This window comes from Ambystoma mexicanum, chromosome 13 (assembly GCF_040938575.1).
Source record: "Ambystoma mexicanum isolate Mex_15411 chromosome 13, UKY_AmexF1_1, whole genome shotgun sequence".
Lineage (NCBI taxonomy): Eukaryota > Metazoa > Chordata > Amphibia > Caudata > Ambystomatidae > Ambystoma > Ambystoma mexicanum.
The window spans coordinates 202316661-202338818 of NC_090938.1; the positions used below are offsets into that span (position 1 = coordinate 202316661).

General features: G+C 43.8%; 1 protein-coding gene across 1 annotated transcript in view; it reads left to right on the forward strand.

The window, feature by feature from the left end:
• Positions 1 to 22158, forward strand: part of CACNA1S (calcium voltage-gated channel subunit alpha1 S) — a 596588-nt gene that overhangs the window by 322558 nt on the left and 251872 nt on the right. The window contains exon 15 of the mRNA XM_069633644.1: positions 1009 to 1099. Within this exon, the coding sequence (XP_069489745.1) occupies positions 1009 to 1099 (91 nt within the window). The remainder of the gene's footprint in view (positions 1 to 1008; positions 1100 to 22158) is intronic.

The following is a 22158-nucleotide window of genomic DNA, read 5'->3' on the forward strand; positions in this document are numbered from 1 at the left end:
TAGTCGTGTCCTTTGGGTCAAACGTCACATAATGGAACTTTTTCCGCTGACAATCACGTAAGAGGTAGCAAAGGAAAGAGATGTTATTCCTTTAGCTACGCGCCTTTTTTGTTTTGTTTTTTACCTTACAGTTGTAGGTGCGCCTAGATTCTTGATATCAAGGAACAGGGTCACTTGAATTTCTGCAGAATCTATGAAGCAGTAAATGCACCTTATTGTACACGATACCAAAAACCATGGACATTCTACGGGTTTTACTAAGATTGCAACTACAACGATTAGACCCCATTGTGCCCCAGTAACCAGGGCCAGAGTTCACCTGGAATCAACAAGACTACACTTGCAGTTCAATAAAAAATCTCTGTGCATTGTAAACCAGTTACCGGTCACTCACGGTAGACTTTAAAAATACGAGTGGTCAGCTTAGTTAAATCACAAGTTGCAAAGGAGCGCACAAATGTAAGTAGCAACTCAAGGAGGCAACTGCAGTTCCTTGGCTAGCAGTAAATTCAGCCTCTGAACTTAGCTCAGAAGAAACCATTTGTAAGTGGCCAACTAGAGCATGAATAAGGAAAGTGATCAAAATAACCTGTACATGGTGTGATATGTAGACCTAATTGCTTTGTGTTTCAAGAAAAGTTCAGTTCTGTACTTTATAATTTTGTGACCGTGAAAATCTCATCCTATTTTCTTAATTCTTATCATTTTAAAGATTCAAACCTCACGTTACCCTCAGCAGAAGTACAGTGCTACCTTGCTTCGTAGCTATTTTTCACTGTATATAAAACCCAAACCCAAATTGTAATTTACTTTTGTTAGTTTCATTCTATGAGCTTTAATTGTTCTATTTTGTACAAGTGATAGCAGTGATGTAAACAGTTAAACGGTTTACAGGATATTTTCTTCTTATGCACTTGTTAAACTAAAATCTGTATTGCTTTACTTTTTTTCTGACACCTCCATTGCGCTGGACTGCCCGCCTCTGTGGCATTTGGTCCCGTCGTTCAGAGGGTTCCCGGAGAAATCTGATGAGGAGAAGCAGCTGCTGGCCAAGAAACTGGAGCAGAAGGCGAAAGAAGGCATGCCTACGACAGCCAAGGTTTGCCTACCCTAAATCCTGACAAGTCAGCAGTGCCAGCAGCAGGGGTCAAGGGTCGGGGAGGCGTGTCAGGGCAGCTCTCCAATCTTCCTAAAAATAGCTGTATGACCTCACGCCATCTACTTACGCTTCAGTTTCACCGGATTGGTGGCTGTGTTGTTGCTAGCCGGTGGTACAGATTTCCAGGGCTGGAGCGTTTATTTTTCATCTGCTGATTTTAGGTGTCTTTAAATCAGCACAAGTGATTACTTGTGTGCATATTAAATGATCCAGCCCCTGCAAGCATGTCATTCCGCCAGTGAGTCCATTTTAGTGAGGCAGAATGTGTAATGAATGATGATTTTCTATTGCATTGACAAAGGCGGTGTAGACAGTTCCAGGTAGTCGAAGCATGTTCGTAGACAATGCATAGGCTGTCATCCTGGAGGCAGGTATTTGAAAAAAAAAGATGGGGTGCTGGATGTAAGCCATAGGTAGAGGGCATTTAGGATTCAGCCGGTATAAAGGGTAAAAACAATATGCATAGTTACCTGGTCCCTGACATGTGGTACAGACATTGCCTTTTGGGGCAGCTGTGATTTCTAGAGATCCCAGATCGGTGGGTCTTTTGGGTTTTCCCCTCATGAAAGCCCAGGTTGCAACCCTCCAAATCTTGAATTTCTGTAGTCCTATTGACTAGATGTTGTTCCAAAGTAGGATCTTACTTGAGATGTCGCGTAAGAGGCCCGCCACACTGGGTACAAAGGGTTGTTGCATTGAAGTGCTTCCTGCATAGTGTAGAGGATATTGAACTCACTCCCAGGGAAGGGCTCTCAACCAATCAGACGACTGAAAATGCAGGCAGAAACTGCAAATGTATGCCCACGTTCCACCTGCCACATGCACCCCTTCCTGGGTGCTGCCATGTTCTTTTTGGTGCTCATGGCCCCAGCCATTCCCTCAGACCCCTGCTAGCCTCCCAAAACAACATGTCACCTCGCCCCTAGCAAACTTACCCTTGGCAACAACTGCAGCTGCCATGCTCCTTCCTGGCAGCGCTCCTGGCTGCAGCAATAGAAATAGAAAAGGGATTTGGTCCCTTTATTGTTTACTAGGTCGACGGCCATCTTGTTTTTGCTTTGATTGGAGATTGGGCATGTACAAGATGAGTTCAGCCTTTCTCCCGTCTAAGAAAAAAAAACATTTAAACTGTTTGCATCCGGGCAATGCCTTGGTGTGCAAATAGCTATCAACCTCTTGTTGTAGGTGCGTACAGGGTCAGTAAAGTCACTGGGCCCTAACAAGGCCCTCTATTCACTCTGGCCTAACTGGGTTCAGGCTGGCTGGCTATTACCAACATTGCACGCACCCCAAAGTGGGGGCAGGGGTGATTGTTTAATTCATTCCTGAAATGCACCAGGCACACAGGAATGCTTTCTATGTTGTTGCTAATTCATGTGCCAAGTGAGTCTGCCATCTGACTCCTAATCGTTGCAGACCGCTAGTGAGATTTTTGAGTAAGTTGGTGTAGTGCGAGTTTCAGAGGTTCAATCCCAGGAGGATGAGTGCTCTGCTCGACTTCACTGGCATTGCTTTGTAGGAAATGTTGCTAACCTTTTCCACTGCATTTGCCTGCTGGGAGAAAGCTTGGTGCGAGTTTTGTCATGCTAGGCCATGTGGTCTGAGCCCTTTTCCTTGGCATCATACAGTATATTGAAACGCTGTTTTTGGTGCCTTGAAGCAGGGATATGCCTTTATCCAATAGCCATTAGGCTTTATTAACCCTTGGTAGAGATTGCCCCTTTCGGTTCTTAGGAGGATCTGCATCTGGGACACCGGTGCTCTTGATTACCTATGCCGGTGAGAACCTTCCAACTTTCATAACATTGCCAAGAGAAGGGCCTTTCACACTTTTGCACTAAACCAATATGGGCGGGCCAAATGAAATGTTGATGATAATCTGCAAGCTCCATGGCCTGAATGCTTAGTAGCAGGCGGGTGCAAAGGCAAATTGGGATTCCTGGGGTCGGATCTGACACAGGTGGATGTTATGAGAGAAGGGAGCCAGGCAACAGGCTTGAATGTTTGCAAGGAACGCAGCACTGAATTCCAAAAAGCAGCAAGAGGCTATACGCAGGTCCTCTAAATTGTTCTGATGGTGGAGGTCTATAGTAGTCCAAGAGTTCTAAGCTATAGAGGAAGACTCTAAATGCCGGCGGCGATGATTCTTAGTCACAGAGCAAGGTAACGCGTCAGGTGGGGCGCACTATGAAAGCTGTGGAAAATGACCAAGCTGGTGACGTGAAATGGCCCACTTGTGGGTAACAAGGCTTCATGCTGTTCCCACGATCTTCTGAGACCCCCGACATTGATGGATTGTCACCCCAAAAAATGAAAGTACTGTGAATGTTTTCGAGTAAGGATGTGTGTTTTAAAAGGAGACTTAGGTCACATATATTGTGTCTGAAAGACCCAGTTTGCTTATGTGGGATTGTCTGACATCCTGGATAGGCTATTCAGACATTAGAAGTGTAATAGCTTTATCATCTATGAGCACCCATGTGATGCATCTGAGCCAATCAGATGGTGTGGAATGTATGCATTATCCTCTACTGCTGGCCTGCATTCCGGACCTTCTGAACAGTACAAAACACCTCCCCATTTTTTAATTACAACTTCTTTGTCGGTGGTGGTCATGGTGTCTTCTCCTTTCTCCCTACCTCTCATACCTCCCTACCTCTCATCTGTGGCCCGCCTAATTCACATGTTTTTGCCAGTCATTGAATAGGGGCTCTTTCATTACAGAAGATGATATTTATCCCATTTTCATGGCAGCCATCTTTGTGCTTAGTGTGAATTCGTGCCAGAGCTATCACAGCTTTCTTATAAAAAAAAGGAAAACCTGGGCTTCTTGCATGGGTCCTAAACGCTTTATTGCCCAGTACAATAGACGATGCCTGCAATGTAAAGGTGCATGAGACCATGTTAAAGGCCAGAGGAAGTGCCATAACCTCTTGTATGGCCCATAATAGGAGTCTTCAAGGCTGTGATATGTACCACATACACTTATAAATGCACACCCTTACCCCTCCCAGTGTCATTACCTCTGATTCTGAGACCTCAAATGGCCTTACAATCTATGAGCCTCTGAGTGGTGTGTAGGAGCCAGTCAGATGGCTCAGTATGTGGACATTAAGCACAAGTACTTGCCTGTGTGCACTGGGACCCCAACTGGCCCATAAAGCTGGGGGTTGCCCAATAGCACTTTAAAATGAGGCAGCAGCACCTGTGAGATGGATGAGGATGCAGATTTGTACTCAAGCATCAAATCAATAATGATAACTCAATGGTTTGGCAAAGGGAGTCCGTTTAATGACAAGTACAAAAAACGGGGAGTTTCTGAACATCAGCTGTTGCTTGATCTTCCTTCTCGCTTCGACAACTCTAACAAACTTCATAAAAACACATCATTCATACTAAAAACTTTTCATCACTGATGTGTAACGCTTACAATGTTGCATACAATTCTATTGGTTATAGGAAGGTAACTTTAATATAGGTGCTATATCTGTCTATGGTAATGGAGTGAGGGGATTGGATAAACAGTGTCAGGTGGGGAATCAAAGCCCTTCCTTCAAAATGGCAACTGTGGACATCTCTAAAAATACGACTTCTCATTGGTTCTACTAACTATAGGACCCTAGATTACTTGGTCCACTATGATTGGGTTGGCACCAAGCCCACTCGTACTTTTTCACTAGCTTAGCAGCGTGCAGTATACCCGGCCCGGTGCAGGGTGCTCGTCTACTCCCCCAGCCTTCCTCCAATTATTGCTACTATCAATCGCCACCTCAATGGCCATGTGTCAATTATTTCTTGTTGGTTGGTCTCAAGACTGCATCTCTGTCTGGAAAAGTTCAGGTATCTGTGCACGGCACAAGGCCACGCGTAGGTGTGAAAGCTCCATCGCTTCTCGCTTGGCAGATCACGTGAATCAGACACAGTGAAATCGTCTCATTCTCCATTCAATTCACGTATTTGATTTAGTTTTGCCCACCACCTGCCTTCTGCTGTTTATCTTGACCTCTTTGAACAGGATACTCTGTTCTTTGCTTCATTAATTGTATCTACTGTTCGTCTATTTCAGCCGATATGACCTTGGTTTCATGGCATGGGTTGCATGCGCCTGAGTTTCTCTCTGTCCTTAGCTTTCGATGCATGTGTTGAGGGGCTCCTCTCCTGCAGCATTTAATAACCTTTGGTTGATTCTGCTCTTGTGCATAGTGGAAGTATACTTATATAATTTTCCTTTTTTGAGATAGGTCTGCATAGGTGGCGCTTACCGCAATCTATCTTACTACTAAGCATAAGCAAGCCGCACGATTTTCTCAGCTTTCTTGTGGTTCCAAGCATATGTACACGTGTAAACTGGCTGCATGTCTTCATCACGCTTATGGCATAAGCTTTTTTACATTTGACATCACTTGTTTCACTTTAAACTCGGGATGCCACTTATCCATGGTGTTTCGTCTCTTTTCGTCATTCGCAGGTCGTCATATCTTCGATATGTGAGTCAGTCCGGGTTCATGTGACACCACCTTTCGTCCTCCTTTAGGACTTTCTTGGATTCTGCAGGCATTGTGTTTTGGCAATCATCAGTTTGTCTCACTTGTCGATATGGTTTTCTTAATGAGTACCTTACTGTCCAAGGTTTCTTATGTGCAGGTACTTCAATAGGTGCTGTCAGTCTGAAACGTACTGGGCAGAGCCCCACTGTGGCTCTCTGCTGGTTTATTTGCTCATCATACGTCACATATCTTGGCGTGAAAGTTCCTGGTACTTCAAAATGGGCAATTTGAGTGCAGGTCGTGCTTGGGACATCCTCCACACCCCTCCCTCTGGGCGATTCATCGACCACTTCCACTTCTTTTGCATCCATTTTTCTTGTGTCCTCTGTATTCACTTTCACTTCATTTTCTGGGTCCAATTTTTCTTCATCTTCTGGGTCCACACATGAAGGTCTGAGGAAATGTCTCTTTGGGGTCCATATTGTTATGATTCTCTTCAAATTTCCTGCTGTACTCAGGTGTTCGTCCTTGTTCCATGTCATTAGTTGACATTGTCCTTTTGGGCTGCTATAGATCCATCTTCCCACATAGTTTCTGTGTTTCTTTGGATACCGTAACTTGGTTCCATCTGGCACATGAATGGTAGCTTTCACAAAGTTTCTTATTTCTTCATCAGTCAGGACTTTGGGCTTTCATCCTGGTTCAACATCCATCATGATCTTCATCCCTATGGCCTTTTTTGCAGTTTTCTGACACTGAGAGATTATTATCTTGATAACATAGAATCCAAGCAGTATCATCACTAGCAGGGCTGCTAGGAATTTGAATGCATTTGCCATCCATTGTGGAACCCATGAGAATAGTGCTCAAAACGAACTGTCATCATCCACTTCATCAATCATTTGATTCTGTAGTTTTGTCAGCATACCTATGGCCTTTGTCAATGTTCCATTTTCTTCATCGTGAGAAGGTATAAAGGTGCAACATGATTCGCCAATTTTTGCACAAACACCTCCATCCATATCTGTGATCATTTCAAGGAGATATCTGTTCTGGAGAGTCATTAGTCGGATTGCCCTTAATTCTTCCTTTATTGCGTTGAATCCCTTTATGATCGTGTTGATGGTTTAGAGTAACTCCCATCTGGTTATCTGCAACCATTTAGTATTTGCTTCAAATTGAACTCGTGGCATAAAGATTGTCCCGAACACTGATGAGGTCAGGCTGAACAGTCTGTGTTCATACGGGATTGCATGAAAAGCTTCTTATGATTTAGCCGAAAAGTAATTATCGCCTTTTTATTCTATTCATCAGTTCCACAGATCTCCGTTTCCTCAGGTGAGCATCTGCTTTCGGAAAACTGTCAATGTTCAGATCACTTTTTGGAATCACCAAGGCTGGAACATGGACATTCACTATTGTGCATATACCTCCCCAGTTTCTCGGCAGTCTGATATATGCTTTGGATCCACATGCCCAGTAATGATCCATGATCACTGCGGTACCATGTACCATTCCCGGAGCATCAAAAACTCATCCACAGTTTTGATTTTCCCCCATTTTCCTTATGCCATTATTCTTGAAGGAGAATTTTGGGTTCTCCAATGGCACTATCTGCAAAGGTCCTCCCCTGTCTTTGACCCATGTCAGTAATTTAGCAAGTTTTGGCTATAATGGCTTGCATCCATTTCGCACTATGTTGATGGTGGGCTCGTAGTGACCAAAGAGCATCCCTGCTCTGCAGATCACTACTCCTTTTTGCCACCCGTCTGGTAAAAGCAGTGTTCCCCAGATCTGCATTTGACCTCTGTTCTTACATTGTTTGGCTTCTTCTGGAGTTTTCCCTTGGAAGTTTAGTTTTTGATTTGCCTCTCTTCTGATCTCTGCTCCTTTAACTCCAGGCTTCTCGTATCTGATCACAATGTGCTTTGTCTTTCCATTGTTCCTTGTTTTATGACCAGGACATAATCATCTTCATTTGGATCAGTTGCTTCGGTTGCCCATTTCAGTGAGGCATCACTTCCCATGAACTGGCCTCTGGTCTTGTATATTGCTACGTGTGACAGACAGTGTGCTGTCTGGACATCAATTTCTACAGCTACAAAGATCTTTGACTTCCCCATGATGTAAGGTAGGAGTGAACAAACAACACATTCCTCTTCTGAATTCTGTCTTCCAACTTCTTTCATATGCTTGTACTATATGTCATTTCCCAAGCGTGCAGTGCTGTCCAAGTAGTCGTTTAGTTCATATCGTCTCCTTGTATGCTTCTCTTGATCCTCAAAGTTTTCATGTAGTTTTCTATAACTACATCCTTGAACACCTCTGTATGGCTTCTTCTTGATGGAGGCTTCTCAGGTACCTCAATCCAGGGGGCAGGCATCTTCATCTGCACCAATTGAGTAGGTAAAAGTCTGGCAATTCTTTCTTTTCCTCCTGACTTTTCCTGGCTCTGGCTATGGACGGCCATATTGATTCTGCTATCATCTGTGCTCATGAGATTTCGGATGGGCTTGCACTTTCCCTTTTCAGTGCTGGATCAGGGGTGCTTATCAATGCTGTCTCCGTTGGCTTCTTCTCCAACTCCTTTTGTCTCTTTGACAGTTCAGCTTTCTCCATTTGTCTTTTTATTTCACTTGTAGTGGAACTTCTCATTGTTGATTGTTCAACCTTCTCCCATTCTTTGGATTGTGGTTCTGCAGTTATTGACACTAGACCTGGTGTGTGTGCAATCATCGTTTACATGCGTGTGGTTGTCAGTAACCTTCTTTCATTCTTATTCTGCTGACCCTGTCTCCGGCTTTTCAATTTGCTTGTCACTTCATGTGTGTCATTACTAATCGCATCCATTTCAAGTTCACTCACTCCTTTGTCAGACCTTCTAGGAACTGGGATCACTATGAAGGGTTTAGATGCTTTTGTGGGTGTCATGCGTACATTATTAGTTGGGTGCACTGGAATCGGAACACTTTGTACACCTATGAAAAATGCAGTTCGAAACGTCAGTGACAATAAAATAACGGTGAATATAATGCATAAATACATTCTGCCCCTATAAGTTAGACGGCAGCACTTTTTTCTGGAACAATAAGTATGTCTCCCCTCCTGAGAGACGATGATGCTGCTGCTCTGGTGTCCCATCTCTATCATCTAAGGAAAAAAGACTAACATTAATATATTCTATGCAACAATATCTCTGGATTGTGATGTCTCTGCTTGTGGGTTGCAGTTATTGAAACATTTGTCCTCCTTTGCCTGGATAATGGATTGTCTCTTCTCTCTGGATGCAGTGTCCTTTTCTATATTCGAAAAAATGTCAGTTAAGGCAATGGGCCTGATCATGACTTTGGCGGTAATGCTGGTGGTATTACTGCTGGCGGTATTAGCCCTACCGCCGAACTCCCCAGCGCTAATAGCACCAGATCACGAGTTCGGCGGTAATGTAATTCCCCATTCCCCATTGAGCCCATTCGGGAATGCCCCATACCCCATTGGGCTCAATGGGGAAAATTCACGCTCTTACCGCCGGCAGATTTCCCGCCGGCAGTACTAGCGTAAATTTTCAGCAGATTTCCCCCCAGCCAAGAGCTGGGGCGAAATCCGCCGAAGTCCTGATTTGGCAGACCCTTAAATCTGGCAGTAATAGGGCGACTGCCGGATTTAAGGGTTACCGCCAAGGTCGTGATGAGGCTCAATATGTTCAGCAAGTCCTTTTTCACTGTACGTGTTCAAAATACACAAACTCCCAGTCTGTTCCTCTTATCTGTTTCACTCCGGACTACATGTTGTGTCACTGATAGTATAAACAAGAGTGAAGTCTCTGACAACACTTTCTCGATCTGTTCCTCAGTGGAAAGTTTCACAGTCTCCTCTGGAAATTCTGATGGTGATTCGACAGTTCAACCTGCATCACAATACCGTGTAAGAGCATGCTCATCTGTGTAGAATTAGCTGGGTTTCTGATGAAGATGACGTCAAAACCGGTGGGCCTCCCCACAAGTTCTGAAGATTCCTCAATTAGGTGAAAAAACACATTACTCGCCAATCTGCTATCTTCTGGTGACAGGGACATTTGTCTTGCCCTTGCTGAATTCTGGAGCTGCTCCGTACTCACTGTGAGCTGCTTCTGTGATCTCGATGGGTGTGAAGAGCAACCTGGATTATGATTCCGTTCCGGATTATACTCAAGCGTTCTGTGTCTGGATCTCAAAGAAATGTCAAGACGTCAGTGCGTCTTTCAACAAGCTCTGGACACTCTTCAATTAAATGAAAGAATAGCACGCTGACAAGCCTATTCGCTTCTTCTTCTGCTTAGGACATTTGGTTTTTCCTCTTTGTATTCCGGAAGCAGGAGGAACTGCTCGGCGATCACAGTGAACAGCCTCCTTATTGTCTTTTTGTTTTCAGGGTTTTGAAGAAATTCAGTGATGCTAGTGAGCCTTCCCACTAGTAACGGGTATGACCTCAAGACTAGGTCAAAATAGTTCAGTACGTCTTTAGTGATGTTGCTGTGGGACACCATAAGTGAGTCCAAACAATGCTCCTGTTTGGAACAAGTCTGGATACTGTATTTTCTTCCAGTTCGTGTGTCCACGATCAAAGGTTGGCATATTCTTTTCTTATCAAAGCTTCAGTGTGCCTCAGTCCAAAGTTCAAAGTTAATAACCTATGTTGTGGCTTATGTATGCAATTCTCTTCTTCACCCTGCAACTAGGATGCACAGAATATCTGTTTTTATGTCCTTAGCCCCTTTTTTGGTCAGAGGAAATGTCCACAATTAAGCCACAACTTCGCACAAAAGTTCTTTGTCTTTGCCTTGCTGGTCATGCGTCCTTCTTCCTCGTCATGGATCTCGCCTGCATGTGCTTCAGTTCTTCCCCTTTCTGTAGTCTCCACATGTGGGGTGCGGGCAGGGGGCCTTCTCCGATGTATGGATTGATGTCACCCAGGAAGATCCAAGCTCTTCTTCCTTGTGGCTTGACTGCAGATGGAGTGATGTCTTCCACTGTGAAAGGTCTGTTGAACCTTGGCTCGTCCCACTTCTTTCTCGTGCGATTCTTCACCAGGACCGTGTCTCCAGGGAAGATTGATGGTACACATAAACTCAGAACTAAGTTTGCAGTAGTATCTCCTTCTGTGTTCTGTGCTGCCCTGCACCCTTTTTGTCGTCGCTGCAGCTGTCCTGAAATTACAGTAAGAAAAGATGTCATGCAATTCAATTAATTTTGCATTTCAGACCCTAAGATTTCTCCTGTTGGCTGGGCATCACATCTAGCTCTGTCTCGGGGTGTCAGTGGAGTATGCATCCTTCTGCCTGTTGCTATTTCGTGCGGCATAAGATGACGGTCAGAACTTTCTTAGAGCATGCAGTGCCAATGGAAGGCAGTGCAACCGTCCCTTCTTTAGAGTAAGCTTCAACTTGGATTTCCTTTCCTTTAACAAGCTGTTGAGCTTCTCACATATTCCATTGCCTTGCGGGTGATACGCTGACGAGAACTTGTGCTTTATACCAAGCAGCAAGCTAATCTGTTCAAAGACTGCATTAACAAAGTGAGGCCCATTATCTGACTTCATGACCTCACATACTCCCCACCTGGGGAATACTTCTCTCTCCAGAAATGGGGCTGCACAGGTAGCGTCTTGGTGTGTACATGGACCTGCTTCTATCCATCTAGAGAAAGGACACACCACAACAATTGGATACCTGTACCCGTTACATACTTGAATCATATCGACACATAATCGACATGCAAGTGATGAAAAGGTCCATTTGGCCTTGGGATGACTCCTTGAATTACTTTTAGTGTATGCCCAGCTGTGAACTGTTGGAAGATTATACAGTTCACCATAAAAAATGCAACGTGTTCCACTAAATTCGGCATAAACCATTCTTTAGCGATCGTTGCTGCTAGATTCTCTTTTGACATGTGTGCTGGATAATGCAATTGTTCCAATGCTAATTTTAACAGGGCTATAGGCATTACTGGTTTGCCAGTGCTGTCTTGTCACCACAAGCTTTCGGAGGGGTTTAAAGAACACCCTTGCCGCTTCCAGAGGTTCTTTTCCTCCTGCGGTGCTTCCCCTTGGAGTTCCATTAACTGGGTTGTTACTATAACCCTCAGGTTTGCTTCGTTCAACAATCATTTTTTCATTTACATTAGTTATTTCCACATTCATTATGGTTTCGCCCTTGGATGCCATACGCTTGGCTTCCATGTTTGCTGATTGATTTCCTCATGAGATAAAATCTGTCCCTTTCATGTGGGCGGCGCACTTCACAACCTCTATGTCCACCAGGAGCTGTAGTGCCTTCATTAGTCTATCCAATATGGCTGCGTGTTGCACTGGCGTGCTGTCGGCTCGGGGGTAGCCCCTCCTTTTCCAGCGCACTAGGCCTGTGTGTACTGTTGATGTCACATAGGCAGAGTCACTGTACACCGTCACTTCCTGGTCTGCGTGACTCTCAATGGTGAGTATCAATGCCAATAATTCTGCAGCTTGTGCTGAGTAGTGAGATGGTAATCGTGCGTGCACTAACGAGTGCTCAAAATTCTCCATTTGCTGTGTGCTTCACCACAGCAGTGCCTGTGTGTCTTTGTCCATCATTTTGATCGATTCTCGAAGAACCGTCAACAAAGACAATTTCTCCTTCTGCCAATGCATTTTCTTTCACTCTGGGAATTTCTTCATAGAATTCCTCATAATTCGCACAGTCTTGGATCGCCTCTCCTTCAGTGACTGGTTCGGCTATGAACATAGCTGGGTTCACATTCTTATATCAAATTATCTTAATTCATGGAGTTGATATGATCTCTGAGATGTCAATGTGCCCTTTGATCACTCTAAAATGGCAAATAGTGCATGCTCGAAGAACAACATCATGGAGCATCCCATTACACTGGTTGTAGCTTTCTTTATGCCGAACGCTGCGGCAGCCAAGCTGTGTTCACAAGGGAAGTGGCCTCTCATCACTGGGACCAAACTCCCACGGTAGTATGCCAGGGGCTTGTACCCCAATGTGGTTCTCTGTGTGAGTACTGCCATCATAAACCTGCCATTCGTGTGTGAGAACAAGTAGAATTCCTCTGCATAATTGGGAATCCCTAAAACTGGTGCTGTGCAAATGGCTTTCTTGAGTTCAGTAAAACCTTCCATGGTCTCAGACCATTCAATTTTTTCTTTCGTCACCTGTGCCTTCTTTAGGGCCTGTAACAAGTAATTGGTGTACGAGCTGTAGTCGAAGACCCATGCCCTGACATAATTGCAAAGACCTAGGAAACTCTGCATCTGTTTTATCGTGTGTGGCTTGGCTGTGTTGAGTATGGCTTCAGCCCTTTCAGGGGTAATCCTTTTCCCCTCATGCAAGATCAGCTGGCCTAGGTACAGTACTTCTTGCTGACAATATTGTAACATTTCTTTGTCAACTTTATATCCTTTCTCAGCCAATATAGTCAATAGTTGAATAGAATCGTGCCTGCATCTTGCTCCTGTTGTGCTGCAAATTAAGATGTCATCCACATATTGCAATACAACACAGGACTCTGTTGAAATTTGAAGGAGACTCGCAGTACCTGGGGTAGCCTTGTGCTTTTCAGACGCATCTGTCTGAATGTAAATGACGTCAACTCTTATGAGTCTTTGTGTAATGGGATTGAGAAAAATGCATTTTTCAAGTCAATCACCGTGAAATATTGTGCCTCAACAGGTATATTACATAGGATTGTGGCAGGGTTAGGGACTAGAGGGAACTCAGCCTCTACAATATCATTTATTGGCCTTAGGTCCTGGATTAAACGCCAGGACCCTCCCTTTAATTTCTTGATAGGGTACACTGCGGTATTGCATGACGACTCTGACGTCACTAAGATACCCTGCTCCATCATAGCAGAAATTGTCTTGAAAATCTCTTCATCTGCTGCTCTAGACATGGGATACTGTCACACTTTTTGTAAAATTGCTCCTGGTTTAAATTTAATGCTCACTTCTCTGACTCCTTTCAATAAGCCTACATCATAGGTGCCTGTGGTCCACACTGAAACAGGCACCTGGGCCATGTCATCAAAATATTCAGGACGGTTCTGTGCCAACATCATTCTTTGGGGCACTTCTCTTTCGATCATCCTCACCCAAAAAATGAGATTCACCTCAACTGTTGTTTCCTCAACATCTGTTCGTTCATCAAACAGATCATCATGCGACGTCAGTCAATCTGTACCATTCCTCGATGGTGATTACTGTGCACCATTGTCTGCCTTATCATCATAACCATCAATCAGTGCCATTTTCTCTTGCACTACAGCTGTGTGTATCATCAAGGGAAATAGTTGTCCCTTTTCTTCATGCATGGGTACTCTTGACCTAAATAGAGATTCATCTGGGGTTCTCATGGTTTTGCCTGCAACGCCTGGAAGCCCTGCCATTAACACATGCACTCCATATGCGAATATTTCTGATTCCAATGGGACAGCCCTCATAGCTGTTTGTCCCGCGTATGCTCTAATCATTTCGCATAGGTTCAAATAATGCATTCCTGGAGTTGAACATATTATGCCCTTCTCTGTGAACGAGATTGTCATGTTTAACTTCGTCATTAGGTCTCGTCCCAAGATATTTACTGGGGTTTGCCTTGAATATAACAGTGGCACACTCATATCACATTCTCCTATAGAGAGTGGAAGTTCATTTGTAAAAGGAACATGACTTCTTGCTCCTGTGAAGCCCTGAGTATTTATGGTGTCGCCGGACAAGGAAAACTTGCCTTCACGTATAGACGAGCGTGTTGCACCTGTGTCTACCAGGAAGGAATATTCTTTATTCCCTATAACGACATCTACCCTTTGTTCCTCATGAGGGTTAGGTGTCACTGATAGGATAGAACACATCAGGTTTACCAGTGAGCTGTCCTAATCCATATATAGCTTTGTCCCATGCTGCGTGAATGGACTGCCTCCATCACCAGTGTTAGCTCTCATTCCAGAGTTCAATGCCTGTCCTGCACTTGTTGTCTGTGACAGTTGCATTGGCGACTGTTGAGACTGTCCTTGTGGATAGCTTATCAAGTTCTGAGTTTCAAAGCTTTGCTGAGTTCCTGACACTTGCTGTTGCACCGCGTGAGTCTGTGCAATTCCATTTCCTCCTTGCTGTAAAAACACAGGTGGATTCACCATCCCTACTATTGTTCGTTGGTCGTTTTGCACCATGCCTTGACTTCTGCATGTGCGTGCTATATGCCCTGACATCCCACACGTGCAACATATTGGCGGTGGTCTGATTATTTGCCCATTTGACATATCCTGATTTCCATTTTGCATGTTTTGTAAACCTCCCTGATTGCTCTGCCATCCTCTTCCTCGAAAGCCTCTCCCTCTGGGGTAAAACCCATTACTGCCCTGATTAACTTGCTGTTGATCATTCTGAATGTAAAGCAAAGGATCCTCTGACTCTTTCATTTTTCGTGTCATTATAGCTCCCATGTCAGAGGTATCCGGGTATAGCAATCGTAATGCTTTCCATACCGCAGATCTGCAATTGTTAAATGGAGTTCCATCATGTGCAGTATTAACTGTAGTCACGCCAGGGTAACCAGCACGTGTCCATACATCGTCAGCTTGATCACCGAGTATGATGATTAAAAGACCCTTAATATCTCCTAAAGCTAACGTGTTCCCTCCCGTCATTTTTTGTAGCTCATGTATCCTTTTTCCGATGTTAACATTAGAAGCTTATTTTTCAGGTTTTCTCAGTCCATGTGTGGCCATGGAATATACTGGGGCCTCGTTCCTCCTTTGTCGAGCAATGGGAATTGTAATACGTGACACTCTTTTTCCTATCTCATAATTTTTCTATCCACTGCAGGGACAATAGTTCCCCATCGCCATCCACCTGGCAATGTCCTTAGTCGGCTCACATAGGGTGGTGGAGGCACCCCACTCTGACCGTAAGATACTGCTTCGTGTCGGTCTGACTGTGTGGCTGACTCTGATGCCTTAGGTGCAGGCTCGCTAGAATCTGACCATCTTATCCCTTTTCCTGCGGAGGACCGTTTTTGTGTCTCCTCTCTTCTTCCTTTTCCTCATATTCCTCTCTTTCTGCGTCTGATATTGACTGTGCTCAACTCATGCAACTTCTCTCGTCTTCCTCGTTCCTATTTAGTGTCAACCTATCTAGGGACAGCTCTCTATTTCTACTATTTCGAGAGGCATCCTCAGTATCGTACAGCTGAGTGTTCTCAAGATGCTCATCCTCTCCTCTCCCTTGGGGTACTTGTTCTAGCCCCATTTCATCATATATTGTATTAAAATATGCAAATATGTCGTCATGTGTTGCAGGACTGTGTAAGATAGTGATCCACCATGGGGCCCTGGCATAAACATTTTGTGCCAGGTTCCTTTAACCCATTCTGCACTGTACTTTTTCAGCTTAGGTGCATGTTTTGGCAACTGCTTGCACAAGTGTATTAACGGTGTAATATCTTCCATACTTAAAATTATCTCTCTTCTTCTCACACAACACTTGCTTACGTTTTACGTTACTTAAACAAAATCAACAATATGAGCGAGCACCAATCATCGTAAGCCCCAATCCCGTTTTTTCCACAAATTATTTTTTTTCTTTTTCAAACAATAATCATCGATTCATAGTATACAGTGTCTTGGCTAAACAATCACATAATTTTCATGCTAATTCCTACAAAATGTCATCTTTTTTTTATGACGTCAGATAGAAGAAGAAGAGAGGGAGAAAGGAGAGAATAAAACACATAAGACAGACGTGACAGACTAGACAGACTCCAGCCGGCTACACAGATCTCCTGCCCCTATGATTTACCCCGACATGGAGTGTAAGCCCATCCTTTTCAAAGCATCTTTAACCACTTTGGTCTCCTATTTTGTTCTATTTTATTCAGGACTTTGAATGCAGGCTTCTTCTAACCTCTATATTAAAGCGTAGGTATTTGTTTGTATCCTCTCTCTGCTAAGGTATCTTCCTGGTATCCTCCTCTATGCTTGGGTATCCTCCCGGTATCCTTCTCTATGCTCGGGTATCCTCCCGGTATCCTCTTGTGTATTGCTAGGTCACCCTCGAGTCACTATTTCCGTCCCATATATATATATTTATATATATATATATATTATACACATTCTACTCTATCTCTAACTTTATTTTTGTCCCGCCTCCCACCGTTACCTTCCCTTACTTCTTCGAAGGCATGCAACATTTTGCCAAAGCGTTGATTCTTTTTAACTCACCGTTCGCATGTTTTTCTCTCTGGATCCTCGGGATCACCGCCTTCGTCACTGCCTCTCCTGCTGTTCATTCGATTGGCTGCTCGTTGAAGTGGGAAGGGGTTTGTGGGTGAAACACAGGTTCCTTCAGACCTTACCCAGCATGTTTTTCAATGTAATCTATCCACTATCTACAGGGAGCTTCTCGGTCAACTTAGCTGTATGTCAAAAGTACTTCTGATATTGCCGAGGACCTAGAGTTACTTTATGTCGATGGGCAATGTGTGTCTTATCTAATTGATTATCGATAAACCATCCTATCTCTGCTACCAAGTGTGCACTAGGACCCAACCGGCCCATAAAGCTGGGGGTTGCCCAATAGCACTTTAAGATGAGGCAGCAGCACCTGGATGTGGATGCAGATTAGTACTCAAGCATCAAATCAATAATGACAACTCAATGGTTTGGCAAAGGGAGTCCGTTTAAAGACAAGTACAAAAAACGGGGAGTTCCTGAATATCAGCTGTTGCTTGATCTTCCTTTTCGCTTCGACAACTCCAACAAACTTCATAAAAACACATCATTTATACTAAAAACTCGTTATCGCTGACGTGTAACGCTTACAATGTTGCATGCAATTCTATTGGTTATAGGAAGGTAACTTTAATATAGGTGCTATATCTGTATATGGTAATGGGGTGAGGGAATTGGATAAACAGTGTCAGGTAGGGCATCTAAGCCCTTCCTTCAAAATGGCTACTGTTGACATCACTAAAGGTACAACGTCTCATTGGTTCTACTAACTACAGGACCCTAGATTACTTGGTCCACTATGATTGCGTGGGCACCAACCCCACTCTTACTTTTCCACTAGCTTAGCAGCGTGCAGAATAGCCGGACAGGTGCAGGGTGCTTGTCTGCTCCCCCAGCCTTCCTCCAATTATTGCTACTATCAATCATCACCTCAATGGCCATGTGTCAATTATTTCTTGTTGGTTGGCCTCAAGACTGCATCTCTGTCTGGAAAAGTTCAGATATCTGTGCACGGCACAAAGCCACGCGTAGGTATGAGAGCTCCATCTCTTCTCGCTTGGCAGGTCACGTGATTCAGACAATATGAAATTGTCTCATTCTCCATGCAATTCGTGTATTTGATTTAGTTTTGCCACCACCTGCCTTCTGCTGCTCACCCTGACCTCTTTGAACATGATACTATGTTCTTTGCTTCATTAATTGTATCTACTGTTCGTCTATTTCAGCCGATATAACCGTGGCTTCTTGGTACGGGTTGCATGCGCCTGAGTTTCTCGTTGCCCTTAGCTTTCGATTCACATGTTGAGGGGCTGCTCTCCTGCAGCCTGTAATAACCTTTGGTTGATTCTGCTCTTGTGCATAGTGGAAGTATACTTATATAAAATGTTCCTTTTTTGAGGTAGGTATGTATAGGTGGCGCTTGCCGCAATCTATCTTACTACTACTCATAAGCAAGCCGCACGATTTTCTCAGCTTTCTTGCAGTTCCAAGCATATGTACATGTGTAAACTGGCTGCATGTCTTCATTACGCTTATGGCATAAGCTTATTTACATTTGACATCACTTGTTTCACTTTAAACTCAGGATGCCACTTATCCATGGTGTTTCGTTTCTTTTCGTCATTCGCAAGTTGTCATATTTTCGATATGTGAGTTGGTCCGAGTTATTGTGACGTCACCATTCGTCTTCCTTTAGGACTTTCTTGGATTCTGCAGGCATTTTGTTTTGGCAATCGTCAGTTTGTCTCACTTGTTGATATGGTGTTCTCAATGGGTACCTTACTGTCCAAGGTTTCTTATGTCCAGGTACTTCAATAGGTGCTGTCAGTGTGATAGGTACTGGGCAGAGCCCCACTGCGGCTCTCTGCTTGTTTATTTGCTCATCATACGTCACATATTTCGGCGTGAAAGTTCCTGGTACTTCGAAATGGTCGATTTGAGTGCGGGTCGTGCTTGGGACCTCCTCTACACCTGCATTCCGATCTCTCCAAATTGCATTGCACACTGCCCCATTTTTTTTTCCTAGTGTACTTACCCTATCTTAATAAGCTCTGCTGCTGCCTCCTCTCCCTTTTCCCTCCCCCTTATCTGCAGCCACTTCATCCTCTTCCTTCCTGAACTTCCAGTGACGCCATCACTGGTCATTCAATCCGCTGGCCATTACATCAGCTCCCACAGCATTAAGCTGCTTTTCCCCTAATAACAACGTATCTTCTAGTAGTTTCCTTGTTCCATCCTCCCATCATTCCATTACCCACCATTCCAGATGTCAATCCTTGCAACCTCTAATGGTGCTAGTCATCCATGCACCCTGATTCTTTCTCTCCTTGTTTCTGTCTTTAGCCTTCCCATATTATGTTGTGATCCCTTTACTGTTTATTTTACAATCAGTCAATGCACATGTGTCCTATTCTTGATCACCCCTTTCTTAATCAATGGATTTATTTTCCAACCCACCATAACATGCCTTCAATCTTTTCTCCAGCGCTGTCTTTACTTCCATTTACTTTGCAGCTGGCATCTCTTTTTCACTAGTCTATATTTCTATCCTCTTTCTGGTCTTTGTCATTTCCAATTTGTTTACATCCCCCATCTTCTTCCTCCCATTGGCATTTTATCCCTCCTCTTTTTTTACGATCTTTCATTTCATCTTGTTTCCCCCCTTTCTGAAGGCACGCCTTGCCATTGGTCTGGGCACCATCCCACAATCCTCTGCTTTTACACTTCCATTATTGAATCCTCACTTCATCCTCCATTGTCTTAATTGTTCAGTTTCGCTGTAAAGCAACTTCACATAAACCTGCTCCCAGTCTTACAGGTCTGAACCGTTCAGCCCATCCTCCCCATTCTCTTCCATTTTAGCATCGCAAGGCAGTACCATGCTCCTCATGACTTTATCTTACAAGAATTCCCTAAATGTGATTATTATTCCAAACACACACTCACTGCTCACTGGGATCAATATTGAAACCCAGAACTAGGATAAGATTCCATTCCTTTCCCTTTTCCATCGAATCTCCCACTGCATGAAACTGGGTCCATTAAACGAGGTAAGCCATTGCATTTCCTAGACCACAGGAGCCAGTTATGCAAAGGTGTATAGCTGGGGATGATAGCTCACGTGTAAGTGCTCACCTCTGACATGGGACAAGTCTGCACGACGCAAATTTGAATCCTGGCCGCTGACCCATCCCTTTATCTTTCGATGGGCGATAAATGGGGCACCATTAATTTGGGGGGAAATAACAGCTAATATGCACTAATGTATAATATATTATTATTATCACTTTGACTGAGGGGAGCGGTTTCCGCGGACTTAGGGTTAGGTGTTGCATTGATAGTATAATGACCGGCACAGGATATCAGGAGAGTATGAGGTTTGTTAGTGCTCTAAGGGGATGTAGTGCCCTTTATTGTATTTCCAGCCATTTGTATCTGGTTTTTGAGATTGTTGTTAAATTATTGTGTAGCATGGTTCGATCGTTGAGGAATTTGGTCCAATATTTTATTACCATTGTTATCATTATCTTTATTATTAATATGATTAATAATAATTATTACTATTGTTGTCTTTTTGGCAATCCCAGTAAACTCATTAAATTGATTGCTTAATATGATATGTAATTTCTAACGCGCCTGTACACAGGTGTTTCTAGGCGCGACAAGACAAGGGAGTGAAGACAGAGGGAGGACAAGACAAATGATCTTACTAGGCCTTGTGTCATTCTGTTCGTGCAAGTGCTAAAACGTAAAGTGCAAGGGGAAGGGAGGAGAGGGGTGCCAGTGGGAGGGAAGGGCAGAAGTGCAATCAGGGCAGCATTGCTCTGAGTAAGTGTAGACAGGGCAGCATGGCTCTGGTTAAGTGCAAGGAGACATTATTTGGAATAACCAAACTGGAATACAGCAAACATCCTTGAAACCCATTCATAGGGCTCTTGACTTTCAGACAACTATGGAGTGAGGCACCTGAGTAAGTTGTTAACTCATTTTCTTATTTACTATAAGGCCCAATTGCAGTGGAGGTCCCCCACTGTTTGTCAATAACCTTGTCCATCACTGACGCACTCTGACATGTAAACCCAACTTTTTGTTGCAATGTTTAACTTTAAAGTTCATGATTCATTAGAATTAGTTTGGTCAGTCTCTACCTTTAAATTGGTACTGTTCGGTACAGGGATTGGCCAATCCGAGGCTATACAATGCGGTATAGTTTGCAGATCAGCCAAGCGCCACAATATCCCACACTCCGTGCCTACTATACCGCTCTGCCATGGATGCAGAGGAAATGTAAAAATATCCAGAGAGCACACAAGCAGCGCGGTCCCTCGGCCGTATTACAGCGATGCCTTTATACAGGAGCTCCGCCCATTTCATAATCCCTACCCACTTCCATGCGCTGTGCCTGAAATAATGCAATATTAAATCACAGTACTGCACTGTACTGTAATCCTGGCTTTAATTCGTTGTTGTTTCTGTTTTAGTGGGCCACATGTCATCCTTCAGACCCCTCTCAGCAAATACATAATTGCAAAAATGCCTTGTTTTCTTCAGAGAAACCGCAATGTAGAGAAGAGTGTCTTGCTTCTGAAGACAGCAAAGAAAGCCCACAAAATATTAAAAGCGCCCCTCCCTGTTGCTCAACAGCCAAAACCCCAAAAACAAAGTAAAGTGTTTCTGAACAATATGTAAATGTTCTCCTCATTATTTTAGAGAGTGAGTGGTGTACTAAAAGCTTCATAGATCACGCTCTATATCTGTACCAGGATCCAGGGGCCAGGAAACCTCATTAAATTCCCTCTAAGTAATCAGGCCATTAATTCAGCCTTCAGGGCCCATAATCTGCAGTCAGGCCCTCTGGCAGGGTGTATAAAGCTTAATTAACACATGGATTCCACTCTAGATGTCCTCTCAGCCAATCTGAATGCTTGGCATGTGGGCTATAATCTCTCGTATAGACCTCACTCCAAATAATCTGACTCAATTAGCAGGCTGACAAACAGCACATACACAATTGTTTTTTATCTCTGTTAAGGCCGAGGTAAAATGCGCATTACAATTCCTCAAACAAACACAACATTTGTGAAGTCGGTTACTAGTTCTATAATCCTTAAATTAATATTACACGTTTCATGTGTGCTAATTTTCCACCTATAAACAAAATCCTTTCCTTGGTAGTTACACAACTCCATGTGCTAATAGCCTTTTATTACTTATTCCGGCTCATTACTGCTTGTGTTAATGATCCTTCCACAGT